Here is an 18,876-nt window from a genome sequence, read left to right as displayed (position 1 = left end):
TCCAACATCCTCTGAGGGGTCCCAGATTGCGAGAGGGCACAGGCCAGGCCGAGAGACCCCATGCACCAGGCCTTTAGTTGTTTTATAAAGTCCAAAAGTCATAACAAGAAAGAAATAACTGCCGAAACCGGTTTGGCTCAGTGGATAGAGCGTCGGCCTGTGGACTGAAAGGTCCCAGGTTTGATTCCGGTCAAGGGCATGTACATTGGTTGCGGCCACATCCCCGGTGGAGGGTGTGCAGGAGGCAACTGATCAATGTTTCTCCCTCATCGATGTTTCTAGCTCTCTATCCCTCTCCCTTCCTCTCTGTGGAAAATCAATAAAATATATTAAAAAAAAAAAAAAAAGAAAGAAATAACTGATTGCACTGTAGCATGGTAAGAAAGATAATATAAAAGTAATATGTGTCTGGGACCCTGACCAGTGTAAGGAGGGCATATGGTAAAAGAAGAGAAAGATACTAGCAGTACAATCCATTGAGATGCACAATGAAGACAGCAAAAGCCGTCCTTGGCTGGGATTGTTTTATATCCAAACTTGTTACTATGAGCTCTAGAAGATCACTAACGTTTAATGTTATTACCCATGTAAATACTGACCTTCATAAAAAATAAGTTATTGGTTCTGTATTCCAAAATACCCATCCAGTGGGATTCTAAACCAGGCTGTCCTCAACAAAGGCACATTGTCTTATGTAGGCCATTCAGTCACAGAATGGCTCATTTCCTGCCACCCACTACCAGAACCAAAACCATGTAGAGGAGATGGGTAAAACTAACCATAGAAAGGTCACAATTAGCCAAACTGTTCTCATTCCCACAGAGGCCCAGAATAGAGCCTTAATAGCTACTTGATACCTAAACACAGGACAATTAGGTAGAGGACCAAGCCATCGATTGTTACAAAGTCCCCTTCGACGTATTATCCCATCTCCCTCTGATTCACTCACTGTTCATATTCTTATTTAGTCCTATTGGCAAAAAAGATAACCAAAAAATTGTGCTGTTGAGTAGCATGGGGATGTTGTATGGAGTAGGGAGTATTTTAAAGCTCCTCAGGGAAAGAAATTAAGAAACTATGAAGTCATCCTTTGTCTCTAGAGAAAGTGTTTCATTTTCTTTTCTTCCCCATATGTGAACGAAAAAAAAAAAAATGAGGTTATAAGTGGCTAAACCCATATTCTGTTCATGCACATTCTGCTTATATTCAATATATTAAATAAAAGAGCATTTGCAAAAGAAATCAGCAGCAGTGTTGGGAATGCTTTCTGTTTTAATTGCACTCCATGGTGCTGTAAACCCTTTAATTGTTTCGTCTCCCTCTGGAATATCTTAAACAAAAATAGAATTTTCTAATTAACTCACTGGAGACTTATAAGGATGTAATGGAGATAACTTGCTCTTGTTTTGTCATTTGAAAGTAATTAAGCAAAAGTTCTTTATTTAGGAAAAGATCAGGATTTAAATTATGGGGTTTTTTTAATTATATTTTTGGTGTTTTACTGGTAGAAGTAGCTGAAAAATTAAATTGTTGGGAGGTAAGTCAAGAGTAGGTTTAAAAGTTATCATTAATAAAGCTTGTTAAATTCCATTTTCTGAGGCCAGGCATATAAAGTTACTGAGAAAGTTTGCAACTATTCAACGAAGGAAAACCATCTAAATATCTCCTATCCTCTACTCCAATTTTACAATATTTTAGGAAGATCACATTTTAATAGTTTCACTTGTTCGTTATCAAAGCATAGGAAAACAATTAATATACACTTTGTACCAGTAATATACTACCTACAAAGTTTAGACACTGATGATCATGTATCTTATCATAATTAATCACTCAACCATCAATGACTTAGAAAACACTTCTATGAAGTTAAAATTATATAACATATTTAAACTGCTTGGAAAAGTGTAAAATAACATAGAAATGTAAACTTTTAATGTTCCGGTAAATTGTGCAGCATACAGAATTCAACCTACAATTTTTGGGACTCCCAAACTGGTCAGTGCAGTGTGAGATCTCCCTAAAACTTGACTTGGTTTGTAAAGAATTAACATAATTTTTGAGACTCTTAATTTATGAAATGTTAGTTGAATTCAAGTTTAACATAATGAAATTATTTGAGTAAAGTTTTGGAATGAAAGTAACACAAGTATATTCCTTAGAAAACAGAATCTCAGTCATGGTGAGAAAAGCATAAATTTTATGACCTCCAAATATTTTTCACGTCTTATTTGTATATGAATTTGTATTTGCATATACGAAAGTATAATAAACACCTTTAGATTTTAATCATTCAAACAACTATTAATCAGAGGTTATTCTGTTCCCATTACACAGATGGAAAATCAAGGGTCAGTTAGGTTGAATGATTTGCTTTCCAAGACTTAAACCTTAGGACTTACCTCCAAGCTCAATGTTGCCTCAAGTTCATCTGAAAATATTATATCAGAAGTACTTAGCATAACATAGGGTGGGTCTCAATCTGTGGTGCCTTGCCCAGAGCACAGACATCAATGCAAATTCTCTGGTCCCAACCCCAACCTACTGAACGGAAAACTTTAGGGATGGGGCCAGCAGCCTACGGCTTAACAAGCCTTTCAGTGGATTCTGCTGAACCCTAAAGTTTGAGTACCAACCTCTGGCACGGGTTTTGTTGCTGCTGATTTTGTTTTCTCAATTAAAATGTCACAGTACCATCTCACTGTTTCGTTGGTTTTGAGAAGGGGCTCATCAATTCATACAAAAGGGCCAACTTTTATTGAATGCTTACTATGCGGCAGGTGTTGTTCTATGTACTTTCACTCATTGGATGGTCACAATGACCTTGTGGGGGAGTATAATTACCGGTCACTGAGACGTGGAGAGATTGGGTGATTTGGCTCAGACCACACTGCTACTGACATGGAAGAGGTATTCAAACTCAAGAACCTATGCTCTTCACCACACCTTAATCCTACCAGACACTATTCAACTTGAGAATGTGTACATTCAGCAAAGATTCCTCAAGAGTTAGACATACAGGGAGCTGAATCCCAGTTAGTCATCTAATGAAAAGAAACTTCAATTGTGGCGATGAGGGAACCAGGCAAATTGTTTCTGAAATCCAAATATAAGTTTGTGACCTAATAAGCAGAAAAATTTCTGTAAAATGTCTACTTTTCTAAAACAGTATTCTGCCTCTGGCTTACATGGACCATGCAATACTCAGAGGGATGGGAGTGGCTGCAAAATTATTGTGTTATTTTATGAATAAGGTAGCAAAATATAAGGAATCTAATGGGAATTTTTCCACGCTATTTTCCCATTTGCAATAGTATGTTTTTATTGCATTGTTGCCAGGCGTTGCCATTCTGTAGTCCCCATGTTCTGAAAAGAATTGTTGAGCCTAGGTGAGCAAAAATGCAACTACTTCACAAAAAGAATGTAATTTTTATCAAAATATGACCATGAGCAAGAAAAGAGATCTTTAATAGACGTTATCCTTATTTTCATTTTGTCTAATCTATATCATCACCACAGTGATCCTTTAAAAACATAAATATGATCACATCATTTCCCACTTAAACCCTTCAACAGGAATTTCTCATCACATTTAAAATAAAGCTTTACTGTGACCCGAAAGTGCTCCGTGAGAGGCGTCAGGTTCTCTCTTCCAATCTCTTGCTCTCACTCATTCCTCCTCAGTCACAATTGATCCTTTGCTGCTCCTTTAACAAGTCAAGCAAGCCCCAACCTCAGGACCTTTGCACTTGCTCTTCCTAGTTCCTCAGTAGCTCCTCCCAGATATTCACATGTTTGCTCCCTGACTCCATTCTAGCCTCTACTCAAATATCAGCTCCTAAGAGACCTTCCATGACCACGTTTAAAATAAAAATCTCACTCTTTGTTACTATCTATCCCAAACCCATGTTTGTTTTGTACTCATAGTACTTATCACTTGGCTCATAGGGTGAAATTCATTAATTTTAAATTTACCTGTCACTTCCCATGGGAGTTTAAGCTCCCATGGTTTGTCTGATGTTCTGCTGTTTCCCTGACACCTAGAACAGTGCCTGACACAGCTATGGCCAGTTATGGTAAACTAGTATTTACTTTCTTTAATGTTTTTCTTTATTTGTTTTAATGTGCAGTATGCTGCAGAACAACCATCTAAGGCAGGTACCCACGGAAGCGCTGCAGAATTTGCGGAGCCTTCAATCCCTGTAAGTATCGTTGAAATTGCAAAATGTCCTCAGGATCAATTTGGGAAGGAGCATTGAAATGTCCAGGTTACCACTTTAGTGAATTCCTTGGCTGGAGGTCCTACCTAAATAAGTTGGGAAAGATAGTTTCCATTAGAGCAGCAGTTCTTCGCTTCCTCATTAAACATTATGTGTGGGAGGGACTCGTGTTGGAGTTGGGGGTTTCAGGGCAGAGGCTTAATCATAATACCTCCAGCCGAAGCCTCTTATATACGCTGGTATCTCAGGACAAAACATATACTTCCAGGATCTTGTCCTACATTCCCCTGTAATTTGAAATTCCTGCTTTTGAATCAGGAATGTTACTTTCTCCTTTATTTTTTTTACACATATTTTTATTGATTTCAGAGAGAAAGGGAGAGGAAGAGAGAGATAGAACATCAATGATGAGTGAGTCATTGATCTGCTGCCTCCTGTATGCCCCCTACTGGGGATCAAGCTGCAGCCCAGACATGTGCCCTTACCACGGATCAAAGGGTGACCTCTTGGTCAGCGCTCAACCACTGAGCCATACCAGCAGGGCTATTTTCTCCTTTTACCTGGAAAAATGGGTGTCACAATCCAGACACCTCAGCATCTTCAATTCATTCTGTTTTTAGATGATCTGAGCTGCCTTGTAATGAAATTTGCTGAGTCAAATAAAGACTTAATTTTTTTAAGTTTTGTATGTACATCAGGGGTTCTCAAATCAATAAGCCAAGCTCTAATAGTCTATCTTAAAATCTTACTGCACAGGTCTGCAAACCAAGCTTCCCCGTCACCACACACAGACACAAGCAATCCCACACACACCTCAGATTCACACATCATACAGACATGCACAAACACACACACCACACACAGACACATAAACACAAACATACATAGCAGTGGTGGTGGTGTTCCCTACTGTGAATCCACAACTTTTCCATCAGGAGTTTCCACCCTCCACTGATTTAAAACCTCTGAACAAATAAAAATTAGATATCAGATGTTTTGGAGCTTGGATTGTAAGCAGTTGTCGACAGTAATTAGTTGCCAAGACTATGCCACGAGTACTTACTTGGTCAGTAAATCTTTACCTCATCAGCATGCATAAGTGTTTACAATATATTGCATGATTTCCAGTATACACGTGTGTGATATACGTTCTCATCTTACTCACACTGGAGGTCCCCTCTGTCAAACAAAATACTGGCTTCTGGTCTACAATGATGAGGGAGATAAATGCATAAGAAAGGCAAATAAATATTGCAGATTCTAGTTGAAAATCACTGTAAAAAGCCCACCAGTTAATCATTACCCACAGTGTGCTTAACGCCTTTTGTTGAGGTGACATGAAAGAAGGAGGAACGTGAGATTTGGAGATGATACTTTCTTCCTTTGATCTTTTTTTTTTTTTTTTTTTTAATGAAAGCAAATCTGGGCTTGAGACCATTTCAAGCTTTTCACTGCAGTCAAACAAAGTGACTTCCTAGGTTTTCACCATCCTATAGATAAACATGCCCACAAGGGCCCCTTTGTGGCCTGGGACAGGTCTGAGGCATTTTCAGGAGCTCCTCAATGACATAACAGTATCGCTCCTCCTTTGTTGCACGAGCCTTTTCCTGAGGGGAAGCAGCAGTCAGAGAAGCAAGCCGCTCTCCCGTGGGCTGTCTGTGTAAGGGCACGGGGTCCCGAGCCTGGATTGAAAGCGAGATAATAGCGGTGGCCAATAGGAACTTTAAACAGCTGTGAGGCAGGCAGAAGATAGAAGGATAAGCGTTTGTAACCAAAAGCCACTATCAGCTGAAAGAAGATCACAACCAGAACACACACAGAAGTGAACTCTTTGAGAAAGGGAAAACCACGAATCCTTTGTTCACTCGAACTGGGTGGTGCCTCTCTGATAAAGGTGTTCAGATTTAGTTTCTTACTGTCTAGATATTAACTATTCACCAGGTGTCTCTTGCATTTGGTTTCTGGTTCGCAAAAACAATTGCCTTTGAAACTTTATAAGTATGTGTTCCTTGTAAAAAAAAAAAAAAAAGCCAGGGGTTAACTTTCTAGTATGACGCTTATCACATCCAACAGAGGCATCTGGAGAGACACTCGGCCCTGGTACTCGCTGGACTGTATCAGCTGGTTGTCATGTTCGTCTGGGGTCCCTTCGTCCGGCACAGACAGACCCTTGTGAGGTGCTATGTTGGCCATTTGCGCTGCCGTGCCACTTTTCTCACTTACATTTCTTTGCGCTGCTTTGATACAAGAGTTAAGACTTGACCAAAAAAAAAAAAAGCAAAAGACTTAACCACCAAGTACACAGATGCCACATTGTACCAACCGAAGGAGCCCCGTACCCGGTTTGCAAGTTTGGGCAACAGTGAGCCCCTTTAAAATTTTGCTATTGCCCCAGATTCAAGGTATTTAATAGTATTTCCCCTGCTTCCTTAAAACATTCGGTTTGAGGCTAATGGTCATTCCAAACATGCATTCCGTATCCATCCTGCATCCATTTTCCGTGCCATGCCTGAGCCTCCGTGCTACTTCTGCATCCGTATGAGTAACAGAGGGTGGGAGCAGCCTCGTCCGGGCTGCCAACACCGGGGAGACCTCCACGCAGTTACTGAAAGGACTGCTGCCGCCCTTGGACCTCCAGCCTTTATCCAACGGTTCCTCTTTTTTTCTCTCTCTTGAACTCTCTCTATCTTTCTTGATGTTTTTATTTTCTTCGTATTATACATGCTCTCTCCAAGGAGCACTCCACCCTGCGCGGGGCAGTGGGTGCAGCACCCTGAATACTTGCCTGGCTCTGTAACTTCTGTGGGAGGATTGGGGGGGGCGCTTCTCAGCCCTGGCTGCCAAGAAGAATCATCTAGGCTGCACCCCAACACGATTAAATCCGGATGTTAGTGTTTTCTAACTGGTCTCATTACATAGCTAAGAGCTTCTTAAGTGAAGACCGGGAAAACGAGTGTCCTGCAGCATTCTTTCGGATGATATGTACCTATTCTCCGGAACTCTTTTTAAACATGAAATAGGAACAAAACCCATACTTTGCATTCCAGTATGAATTATAAATGTACGTGGACTATGAAGTAAAAGTCAGGGTTGCCTTGTTTGTATTTACTTGAAACAGCTCACATCTGCCTATTAGTTCTACTGGCAGCCTGGGCAGGTAACGTTCAGAGGCCGCCTGCTGCGTGACCCTGGTATTCAAATGCCGTCCAGCAGCACCAGCGCCTCCTAAGACAGGCAGAACCTTGGGCCTCGTCTCAGTCTCACTTCGTTAGAAGCTTTGTTTTAGCGATATTCTCAGATGATTTGTATGGCCGATGTATTTGAGAAATCAATGTTTTTTAGTGTTCTGTGCTACCAGCAAAGTGGCCTAACAAACCAAGAATGCTTGAGGACTACTGAAACAGGTCACTGGTATACTTTGCTCCACTCCTATCGACCTGGCTTCATTGAGGAAAGTTTAAGAAACTTGATATATTGAAATGGGTAGCACTGCGGTGAGGAAGAAACAGATTGTACTCGTGTTTCAAGAGATGTAATTTTCCATTTATTCTGCATAAACAAAAGACATTTTTGCTTTGTTCGTAATGAAAGCAGATAGGTGCATTCATGTTCTTTTAACTCTCTCCTGATGCTTACAAATTGCTCAGCTAAAGAATAAGAGGGCAAGTCCATGCGCTAGAGCCTCGCGGCCCAGGGCCGGCCCCTGTACAATGTGCGTGTTCGGCTTCTGACTGGTCATGATTGCCCAGACACCAACTGGATTTTTTGTAATGTAATCAAACATAACTCAATTTCCTTTCTGTTTTCTGGAAAGGAATCGGAAATGTAATCACAATTCACAGCGAGTTGTATTTCACCAAGAAACGTTTGGCGTTATAGTCATTTCAAGACTAGGGTCAGATTACAGCGATTTGATGGAAACTCAAAACTTAACCCTCCCATACCCTCACACCTTGTATTAATAGTTAAGAAACTGATCTATTTTTAAAAATCCTTGCTTCATTTGCATAGTCATCAATGATGTTCAAGTATGTCATTAGTGAAGCACTAGATGATCAAAGGAAATGACGTATCCAGTTAATCAGAGAATGATTTAATACATGTCAGGTTTTATTCCAAGTCTGCACTACCAAAGCTAACTGGAAAGTATGCACAATCACAAAAATCATAGTTTGGTAAATAGAAAATGAAAGGAGAATGAGACATATCTTTAGTACTATCTCTATTCTCCAATTAGCTAATATTCACCTTCAGACTATATTCTAAAATCTGAGAGGAATGTGTAGTTCCTGCCTGGAACATGATCTGTCCAGGCTTCTTTTTGTAATCCCCATTTCAGGACCACAGACCCCACCCGTGGACCGTCATGCAAAATGTCAGTTAGTTCACCCAGACGCTTCACAGTAGGGTATTGCGGATAATAGTCGGAAAAGACAATAAGCAAGACGAATGGGTGACGAGGAGGCAGTGGACTCACAGGGCTGAGCAGAAAGAAGGCAAGCCTAGAACCAGCAGCAGCTTTCTCCTGTTAATACCCAGAAGCCTATTGGGTTTCCAAGGATAAAGAACGGGAAGGAAGTAACACAAGACAAAGAGGTGTGAGCAGACAGAAAGCAAGGTGAGGTAGCCAAGAGGATAAGATTAAAGGATCAAAGGGGTTTAAAAAAAAAAAAAGAGTAATGGTTTTAGTATTAGTGACATCATTCCTTCCACTAAAATACTCTCCAGAAAGAGAAATTACAAGCCTCCTTAATAAAAACATACCATGGTTTTTATTTGTTTTGTTTTATCACAAAAGCGCCAGCATATTTTGTGCGATGGCGGTGGACTTGGAAGTTCTAGGGGTCGAGGGTTTTGTCTATTACACTGAGAGTTCTCTTCATGGAACCAAGCACAAACCAGCACCCAATGGATTGTAATGAGGAAGGGAAGTCTTGCCTTGTCCCCCCACCTCATTTGAACATTAGAAGATAGTTATTTTCAGAGACAAAGCCCTTTCTTTTTTTTCTTTTTTTTTAATATATTTTATTGATTTTTTACAGAGAGGAAGAGAGAGGGATAGAGAGTTAGAAACATCGATGAGAGAGAAACATCGATCAGCTGCCTCTTGCACACCCCCTACTGGGGATGTGCCCGAAACTAAGGTACATGCCCTTGACCGGAATCGAACCTGGGACCCTTCAGTCCGCAGGCCGACGCTCTATCCACTGAGCCAAACCGGTTTCGGCAAAGCCCTTTCTATGCAATGCTTACAAGAAGAGAGTTCACATTAGAGCGTTGTCCTCAGAATCATATGGGGGCGGGGGGGGTTACTTCATGCAAGGCCTCATGTGTGCAAGATCCTTACATCAAGTTGTCTGCCAGAGCTCTGACAAATCACATACATGACAGTCATACCGGATAGACAAATACCTGAAAGGGAACATGGATGTTGTGGAATGAGAAGTAAAATAAACTTCTTTTAGCCTTGTCAGGTGAAATGAAGGTTGACTTTGGAAAGCAAATTAAACTCTTTGGGGAATCTAGGGGTGACTGCTATGGGAAGGCAAATCATGAAAGGGCAGCATTTCCCCCCTTTCAGGACAGATGAGGTCTGTAATGAACTGTGAAAAGGCACATCAAAAACCAGCAGAGAATGGGAGCATTGCAAAAACAAAACCAGAATGTGGAGCTTATTAAATGCTATGGCTATGAAAGCAGCAGCCACTGGTATTTATGAAGCACTTTTACCTGCATTGCATCATCCCACCTCATCCTCACAGAAACCTTAGTGATGAGGAAGCAAAAAACTCAGAGAGATTACTTGACCTTCTCAAGGTCATATGGCTTGTAATGGAGTCAGGCTAATGAGTCTGGAATAAGAATTTTGGTCTTCTGACTCCAAGATCTGCCATTTTCCACCACACTCTCTTGCCTCCCTCAGGAAACCCCTTGCAGGGAACAGGCACTACAGCCTGGGAAAGGAAGGAGTTTGACAGAAACACGTGCTACTCCAGACATGCTTGAGGATTTACAAAAAGAAAGAACAGCTGTAATGCTGCAGGACAGAAATAAAGACACTGAAGAAGAAAAGGCAACAATACTTTTATAGTGTGGCCAGACATTCATTTTTAGTGTTTCCTCATGTATTTGGTTGTCTGATCCCTCATTTCCTGTGAGGGAGAACTTGACTCCACTTTCCTGATGAAGAAACTGCAGGTGAGAAAAGGTATCTTGTTTCTATTGCAAAGGTAAAAGTTGATTAGACAAAGACAAGAGGGACAAGCATTCCAGACAGCGGGAACTATATGTGCAAGATCTTATAGTGGGGCAGGGGCGGGGGTGGAGGATGGGAAAAGTTGGCACATCAGGAAACAGAAGGAAGGTCAGTGTGGCTGAATCAGGAAGAGTGAGGTGGAGAGAAGTGAAAAAAGAGTCTAGTGAGGCAGGTGGAGTCCAGTTCCTTTGAAAGCCATTAGGAACATGTCAAGACTTTTAACCTTTTTTGTCAAAGCCATGGGAAGCCACTGGAGGATTTTAGGCAGGAAAGGCATGGGCAGATCTGAAATTGTCTAGGAGAGAAAGAAAAACTTTGTCAGGATGGGGCAATGGAGGTGTAGGAAGGGAGATGGATTTGAGAACTATTTAGATGAAATTACTAATATTTGGCAATGGATTAGCGATGAAGAATGAAGGAGGAAGAGGATCAAGGATGATTCCTGAGAGTCTGCTTTATATAACCACATGATTAATGAAGCCCATCACTGAGATAAGAAACCCTGGTAGAGGACTACATTTGGGGAGGATGGGGTGGGAGATCCTGAGTTTGATCTTAAATACATGTGTTTGAAGAGAAACAACTAAGTAGATTACACATAGACGGTTTTAAATTTAGGTTAGATCTTCAAAGAAAAGTGAAATTTAGGTTGGGTCTTCCTACCATGCATTTCCCTTCACCTAACACTTCATCATAATGATTTGGTTATCTGACTAACCTGTATAAAACATGTCCCATAAAGGTTGGGACCTTGACTGCCTGGTTTACTGCTAGATCTCCAGCACCAGGTGCAGCACCTTGGCAAAGAAAGCACTCAAGAAATACTTGCTGAACTGAAGTCTTAATCTCTAAGTAATGTTCTACACTGCTGCTCAGGACCAGCTAATCTCCCCCAGTTTGACTGAAGCCTGTATTCACTGATTTTTGGCTGTAAACTCTTATCTCTATACCATGGCTTTTCCCACCTGCCATTCTGGAGCTGAGCTAAACTCTAGTAGTTTCTTCAGGGAGTTTGGGATTGATCTATCTACAAGAATTAACTTTCCCATTGCCTTAGCTGAGGGCTTTTCTATTTCAAAAGAACCATAATATTAAGTTGATGCAATTTAGATAGGCAGGAGGTAGGAGATGCTCATGAACACAAGGCCCAGAAGTTCTGTGGGAAGGACTTGACTGGGACAGAGAAATAAGGAAGAAGTTTGGCTCGATAAAGTGGATGGAGAGATTTGAATATTAGAATGAGAAGTTTCTGTAAAAGGAGTGGTAATGTGGAAGAACTAAGGATTCTTAACAGGGAAATTACCTAAAGCACACTTTTAGGGAGGTTAATCTGGCAGCAGCCTAGAGGCTTAATTGAAAAGATAAGAGATCAAAGCCAAAAGGACCAGCTCTGAGGCTGTTGCAATAATACAGGTGTGAAGAGATAAGAGACTGAACTAGACAATGGAAATGGAGAGTCTCTGAGATAAAGATAAATGGAGAGAACTTGGTGAATGATTGGCTGGAAAGCAATAGGAATATTCAAAAATGACCCCCAGGTTTCAAACCCTGGTGGTACCTGGGAGACTAATGGTGCCCCTGATGAAAAGATGGTCTTTGTTTTCTATGGAGAAAAATGAAACTGAAGAAGTTAATGCTCGTGTTACTTTGGCTATAGATCATCTACATTATAAAATTCACAGTAGTGGTGACCTCTGGGAAATTGAACAACTTAATGTAAATTGACTCTACAATATATTTCTCACTGGAATCTTGCATTCCCCAATGATGCCAGAGAGACAGAAGTTTGGTTCAGTTGGCACTTCACCTGGCTGGTGGTCAATCAGGTGACTAGTCTCAAAATGACTGTACTTCAGTGAACCCGCTGACTTTATCTCTCCCCAAGTTGGAGAAGAGGGAGGAAAAAACTTTTTTAACTTTTCAGAGGTAAACATAAAGCAATAATTTTTCTTCCTGGTTTACATTAAACTTACCAACAAATAAGATGGAGAATGTTAGAAAAAACAAAAGCAGAAATTCCCATGTAAGCAATCATGGTGTTTATGTATATTCATATGCTTAATATCATCCAAGGAGATAGGTTGGAAATTTCATTAAAATTTCACATTGTGGCCACTCCCTCAATATTTAAAAAAACAAACAAACAGTGCTAATAATAAAAATGACTCATACTATAATGAAGACTATATATATTCAATCTATAAGAGTTCAGATAGATGAAATTCTATCTTGAGAGTATTATACTGGTCTCCTGACAAATTCAACTCCAATTATCAACTCCAGTGTTTTCCAATGCAATAAAATTTCACCATAGCAAGGAGTTAAGGTACCTTGTAAAATTGCATTTTTAATCATTTTTTTATTTTTCAATTACATTAACATACATTATTATATTAGTTTCAGGTGTATACCCAGTTATTAGACATTATATAATTTACTAAATTATTATCCCAATAAATCTTGTACCCATCTGACACCATACATAGTTATTAGAATGTTATTGACTATCTTCCTCATGATAGTCCCCATGACTGTTCTGCAACAACCAATTTGTACTTCACAATCCCTTTACCTTTTGCATCCACTCCCTCAAACTCCCTCTCATCTAGCAACCTTCCAAATGTTCTCTGTATCTATGAGTCTGTTTCTTTTCTGCTTGTTCATTTATTTTATTTTTTAGATTCAAGTGTTGATAGATATGCATTTCTTGCCACTTTATTCATATTTTTTATCTTTTTTTTTTTCTTCTTCTTCTTAAAGATTTAACATTTTATATAATCGTGGTTTGGTGGTGATGAACTCCTTTAGCTTTTTCTTGTCTAGGAAGCTCTTTATATGTCCTTCAATTCTAAATGATAGCTTTGCTGGGTAGAGTAATCTTGCTTTTCATCACTCTGAACCCTTCTGGCCTACAAAGTTTCTGTGGAGGAATCAGGTGCCAATCTTATGGGAGCTCCCTTATAGGTAACTAATTGCTTTTCTCTTGCTGCTTTTAAGATTCTCTCTCTCTGTCTTTAACCTTTGGCATTTTAATTATGATGCGTCTTGGTTTGGGCCTCTTTGGGTTCATCTTGTTTTAGACTCTTTGTGCTACCTGGACTTGTATGTTTATTTCCTTCACCAAGTTAGGTAAGTTTTCTGCCATTTTTTCAAATAGATATTTAATTTCTTGTTCTTTCTCTCTCTTCTCCTTTTATCACCCCCACTATGTGAATGTTGGTACAGTTGAAGTTGTCCCAGAGGCTCTTTATAACGTCCTCATATATTTTTATTCTTTTTTCTTTTTGCTGTTCTGATTGGGTGTTTTTTGCTTCCTTATATTCCAAATCGCTTATTGATTCTTGGCTTCATCTACTCTACTGTTGATTCCCTGTAAATTATTCTTCATGTCAATTAGTGTATCTCTCATTTCTGATTGGTCCTTTTTAATGATCTTGGAATTCTAAGTTCAGAGAGCATCCTTATAACTAGTGTTTTGAACTCTACATCTAGTAGATTGCTTCTCTCCATTTAGTTCTGTTTCTCAAGTTTTATTCTGTTCTTTCACTTGAAACATGTTTCTTTGTCTCTTCATTTTGGCAACCTCCTGAGTTTGTTTCTATGTATCAGGTAGAGCTGCTATATCTCCCAGGCTTGGTAGAGTAGCCTAATGTAGTCGGTGTTCAGTAGAGTCCAGTGGCACAGCCTCCCTTTTCACGCAAGCTGGGCACCTGAGGTGAATTCCCTCATGTGGGCTGAGTACATCCTCTTTTTGTAGTTGAGCCTCAATTGCTGTTGGCACATCATTAGAAGTGATTTACCCTCAGCCTGATCAGCTGCAAGGACTGGCTGCAACCACTGACCTCTGGCCATCATGGAGGATCAGCTGTGCAGTCCCCCCACACTCCAGAGCAAGACTTACTTCAGTGGGGTTCTGGTGCCTGCTGAGTCTTCCCCTTAAATGTGTCATTTGTGGATGTATTTGGATGATGCTTTGATGTGGTCTGAGGCTGTCCCCCAGTACACTGGCTCTGTGGCCTCTCAGGAGGTACAGGCCAAGATCAGCCACCACCTGTGTTCTCCCTGGGGCCACCCAGCATGAGCTACAAAGTTATCTGCAGGTGGCTGCTTCTTATGCTGGGCTTAGATGTACCCAGGTGAGGCCAAACTTCGAACTAAGACCAGCTTCTACTAGAGCTGAGCCTGGGGCCACTTAGCAAGAAGTATGGGGCACGCTGAGGCCAGATGTTGCTTGTTTGAGAGATTATAGGAAAATCTGGGGCATGAGCCAGACAGGCCATTCAATGGAAAAGCCACTGGAAACAGCTTAAGTGGATCCAAAAGTTGAGTGGGGTGGGCCTCAGGGAATCACCAGGGCAAGGCAAAGAGTGTGAACCAGGTTGATGAAGTCTCAGATATGGCACCCACCTGCCTGCACTGTCAGGGACAGGCTCATCAAAGAAACAATGGCCTATGTCTTGTAGAAAGCTGCACGTGTGTGCGCGCACACACACACATACACACACACACGTGTGCACGGGCTCACACACAAGCTCTCGCTCATAAATCAATTCCTCCCCATATGTCTCTGGTGCCTTTCAAGCTGGTGCCCCAGTGCTGGAGCTCAGAAGGAATTAGTCTGAGTAAGTCCATGCATGGGCCTTGTAAGAGGAGCTGCCTGGAACTCCAACAGCCTCTGTCTCCCTCAGCCTCAATCCCTGCTGGTTTTTACAGTCAAAAGCTATGGGGACTTCTCTTCTTGGCACTGGAAACCTGGGCTGGGGCCGGGTGTGGGGCTGTGACCCCTCGCTCCTCAAAGGGAACCTCTGCAACCGAGATATCCCTCCTGGTTTTTATCTGCCACACATGGGTGTGTGACCACCCAATTCCGCATCTCCAACCCTCCTACCAGTCTTGATGTGGATTCTTCTTTAATTCCCTAGTTGTAGGACTTCCATTCTGCCAGATTTCAGGTGGTTCTGAATGATAGGTGTTCTGTTGTTTAATAGTTACTTTGATGTGGTTATGGGAGGAGGTAAGTACGGCGTTTACTTTACCTAGGCCACCATCTTGACTGGAAGTTTCAAATTGTATTATACACAAGCTTGGAACTACATGATCTCATTTCATTGCAACAGTAAGTTAACTGAAAATGGTTTTATTTCTTAAGATTTTATAAATGATCTCAATCACTGTGGTCTTTTGACTATTTGTGAATTGTTCATAATGGTCTCATTTAATCTACAAATGTGTGTACAAGAGAGTTGGTCATTTCTTTAAAATGTACAAAGAAAAATGCTCATCCAAATATAAAATAGCAATGTCAGTCATGAAGATGCCATTATTCATAATGGAAAAGAGCCCTCATTTACTGAAAGAACCCTCATTTATTGAATGCTATTATGCCTGCAGCTGCAGCATTCTTCACACCTAAGCTTTTTTCTCCTCAAGTTATCCATGTTAATAATTGACATTATTACAGTAATCTCAGATATGAAATTAGCCAAGATCAGTGGCTTATCTTTTGACTAACTCTGTCTTATAGTTAACTAGAGGCCTGGTGCATGAAAATTATATACTGGGGGAGAGGGATCCCTCAGCCTCGCCTGCACCCACTCCAATCCGGGACCCCTTGGGGGATCAACTCACAATTCAGGACCACTGGCTCCTAACTGCTCACCTGCCTGCCTGCCTGATCACCCCTAACCACTCTGCCTGCCTGCCTGATCACCCCTAACCACTCTGCCTACCTGATTGCCCTAACCCCTCTGCCTGCCTGCCTGATTGCCCCTAATCGCCTCTGCCTGCCTGCCTGATCGCCCCTAACTGCCTCTGTCTGCCTGCCTGATCGCCCCTAACCACTCTCCCCTGCTGGCCTGATCACCCCTAACCACTTTGCCTGCCTGCCTGATTGCCCCTAACCGCCTCTGACTCAGCCCTGCCACCATGGCTTTGTCTAGAAGGATGTCCAGAAGATGTCTGGTCTATCTGGTCTAATTATCACATTACCCTTTTATTAGTATAGATGACTCATCAAAGACATTCTCAAACAAAGACATAAGTTTGTGTGATACATTGGCAAAGTATCATATAAAATATATATATGTAAAGGACTATTTTTCTGGAACAACAATAGCAAGAATGAGTTCATAGATTGTCTAATCCCTACAATAATACAGCTTAGAAATCAAAAATTCCTTTCAGAGCCACAGAGTAAATTGGCAAAATGTTTCTTTAAAAAAATACAATTTGTACAATTAACCTTTTATGCATGAAAACATTATGGAAAAAATTTCATAAGAGGGTAAGAAAATTAACACCTTTTATTTGTCTGACATAAAAGATTGATTTTTTTCTTTGCCTGTTACCTTCCTAGTTTTTCATCACATAGGTTATGTTGATATTAAAGAACTATATTCACAGTGAACATGCAGTTCTGTTTTATTTTTAATTTATATAATTCTGGGTAACATTCATCCCTGCTCTTATATGGGCTCCATCCACCCACTGGCCCAGGATGGAACATGAAGTCATCATAGCTTCCTTATTTCCTCTGGCCACACCTGGTGAGTCCCACGTTCTGTCAGGCTCACTTACTTAGCATCTCTCATATCAGACTCTCCTCTCCATTTCCATACTTCCTCCAGGCACTCATTTTCTCTCTCCCTGATCACTGCCACTGCCTGGGTCACTTTCCCACCCATTCTTCTGGTACAGTGCTATCAGCATGATCTTTCCACAGCCATTCCCATTGCTAAAGAGTTTTATTTTACAGCATCTAACTGCATGCAGGTTTTGTGCCACCTCTATCACATTATTGGTAGATACAAACTTAAATGCCAAGATCATTGCTAGTAACTTTCTCTGAGAATGTGACATCTTCCACATGTCACCACTTCTCCTTTGCCTCTAGAAAGAAGGTGGTATATTCAATAATGTATCAGGAACAAAACACACTTACACACATAATGATAATACTGAAGGATAAAAAATAAGGGTGACTTCTCTTAATTATAATTACAGACACCTCTTAATAATTTCTTTTATGAGAGGTGAAAAAGGTTGTCTGTGTTTCTCAAACAAATTCACTGGCAACTTAACATTTATTTTTAACTAAATTTTGACTAAGGCAAAATTTGAGTTTACCTTTTTTATTTTGGGAATTGTTTTGATGGTCAAAAACACAAACTGTTAACCAGCTTCAAGTTGTAATAATTTAAGATCATTAAGATGCATTATGGTTTACAAAGCTCCGTGGTATTCTTTTCTTTAATCATAAGCAACCCTATAAGACAGAAAGGTGTTGTCCCCATTTTACAGAAAACTGAGTCTGTTGACCTGGTCATGGTCACAAAGCTGCTAGCACAGTCATTCCAAATTTCTGCACTAATTCACAGATTCTGAGCTGCTTACACACACACACACACACACACACACACACACACACACACACACACACTTTGTGACTTGCATGAAATAGAAGTAATAACAAAGAAACACTTAAAAATGAAACTATATAATGTAGTTATTTTTACTGCTCCTGATAATGTTATAGAACCACCTTTTTACCTATTTCATGTTCTGTCTAGTGTCGTTTTTCTTATACTTCACTGCTTAAATGTTGCATTTTCCAAGCATATGAATAGAAAATGTCCAGCTGCCCAAAAAGAGCAGATTGATATAATACGAGCTCTTTGTTTGCTCACAGAATAGGCACAACTTGTGCCCTGCCAGCTGCTTTGTCCACAGTCTGAACCTTGTTCTGTAAGAACCACCTGTATGACTGGCTGTATAATTAATTCCATACTCTGGTTTAGCCTGGGGATCTTCTGTTAAGATTAAATCAGATACTGCCTCTGAATACAAACAATATACCACTCTCTGAATTAGATTTGGACCACTGAGGCCAGGTGGACATGGACCTCAAAATGCTGCATTTAGAAGGAATATCATTTATTGGGAGCTTCTTATATGAAACTGTTCTGGCAGAGAAATGTTTTAGTGCTGCAGTCAGGATACCCAAGTATTGAATCCACAAGTATTAGTACTCAGAGTGTTAAGACTTAAAGAATTGCCCTGTCTCACTCATTTCATTTCAGATAGCAAATTGCTCTAAGATGACAGTGTAGAGGCCAGATTATACCCCTTTTTCGGGGGGAGGGAGGTGATTCATAAAAGACATCTATCCAGAAAAATGGACTTATTAACATGGGAAACTGATCCCAGGGTCACTTCAAGATCCATCAGAAACTTTGGTAGCGCCTTAGAGATCAGAGAAGACAAGCCTATGACTCAATGCTGAGAGTCTTTTGTATAAATGTAGCCCAAGGTTTGCACTCAACTTTAAGGGTAGTCATTTTCAGGACTCTTAGAAGCCACTGGGCGTTTCAGTGCCTAAGCAACTGGCAATAATCAGACAAT

At 40.6% G+C, this 18,876-nt stretch overlaps 1 protein-coding gene across 1 annotated transcript in view; it reads left to right on the top strand.

Moving 5' to 3' along the window:
• The window catches only part of LGR5 (leucine rich repeat containing G protein-coupled receptor 5), a 153,154-nt gene that overhangs the window by 92,022 nt on the left and 42,256 nt on the right, over positions 1–18,876 (top strand). The window contains exon 4 of the mRNA XM_028131178.2: positions 4,131–4,202. Coding sequence (XP_027986979.2) covers positions 4,131–4,202 — 72 coding nt within the window. The remainder of the gene's footprint in view (positions 1–4,130; positions 4,203–18,876) is intronic.

The sequence above is a fragment of the Eptesicus fuscus genome, chromosome 7 (assembly GCF_027574615.1).
Source record: "Eptesicus fuscus isolate TK198812 chromosome 7, DD_ASM_mEF_20220401, whole genome shotgun sequence".
Classification (NCBI taxonomy): domain Eukaryota; kingdom Metazoa; phylum Chordata; class Mammalia; order Chiroptera; family Vespertilionidae; genus Eptesicus; species Eptesicus fuscus.
Note: the sequence above shows the minus strand (reverse complement) of the source record. Positions and strands in the feature narration are given on the sequence as shown.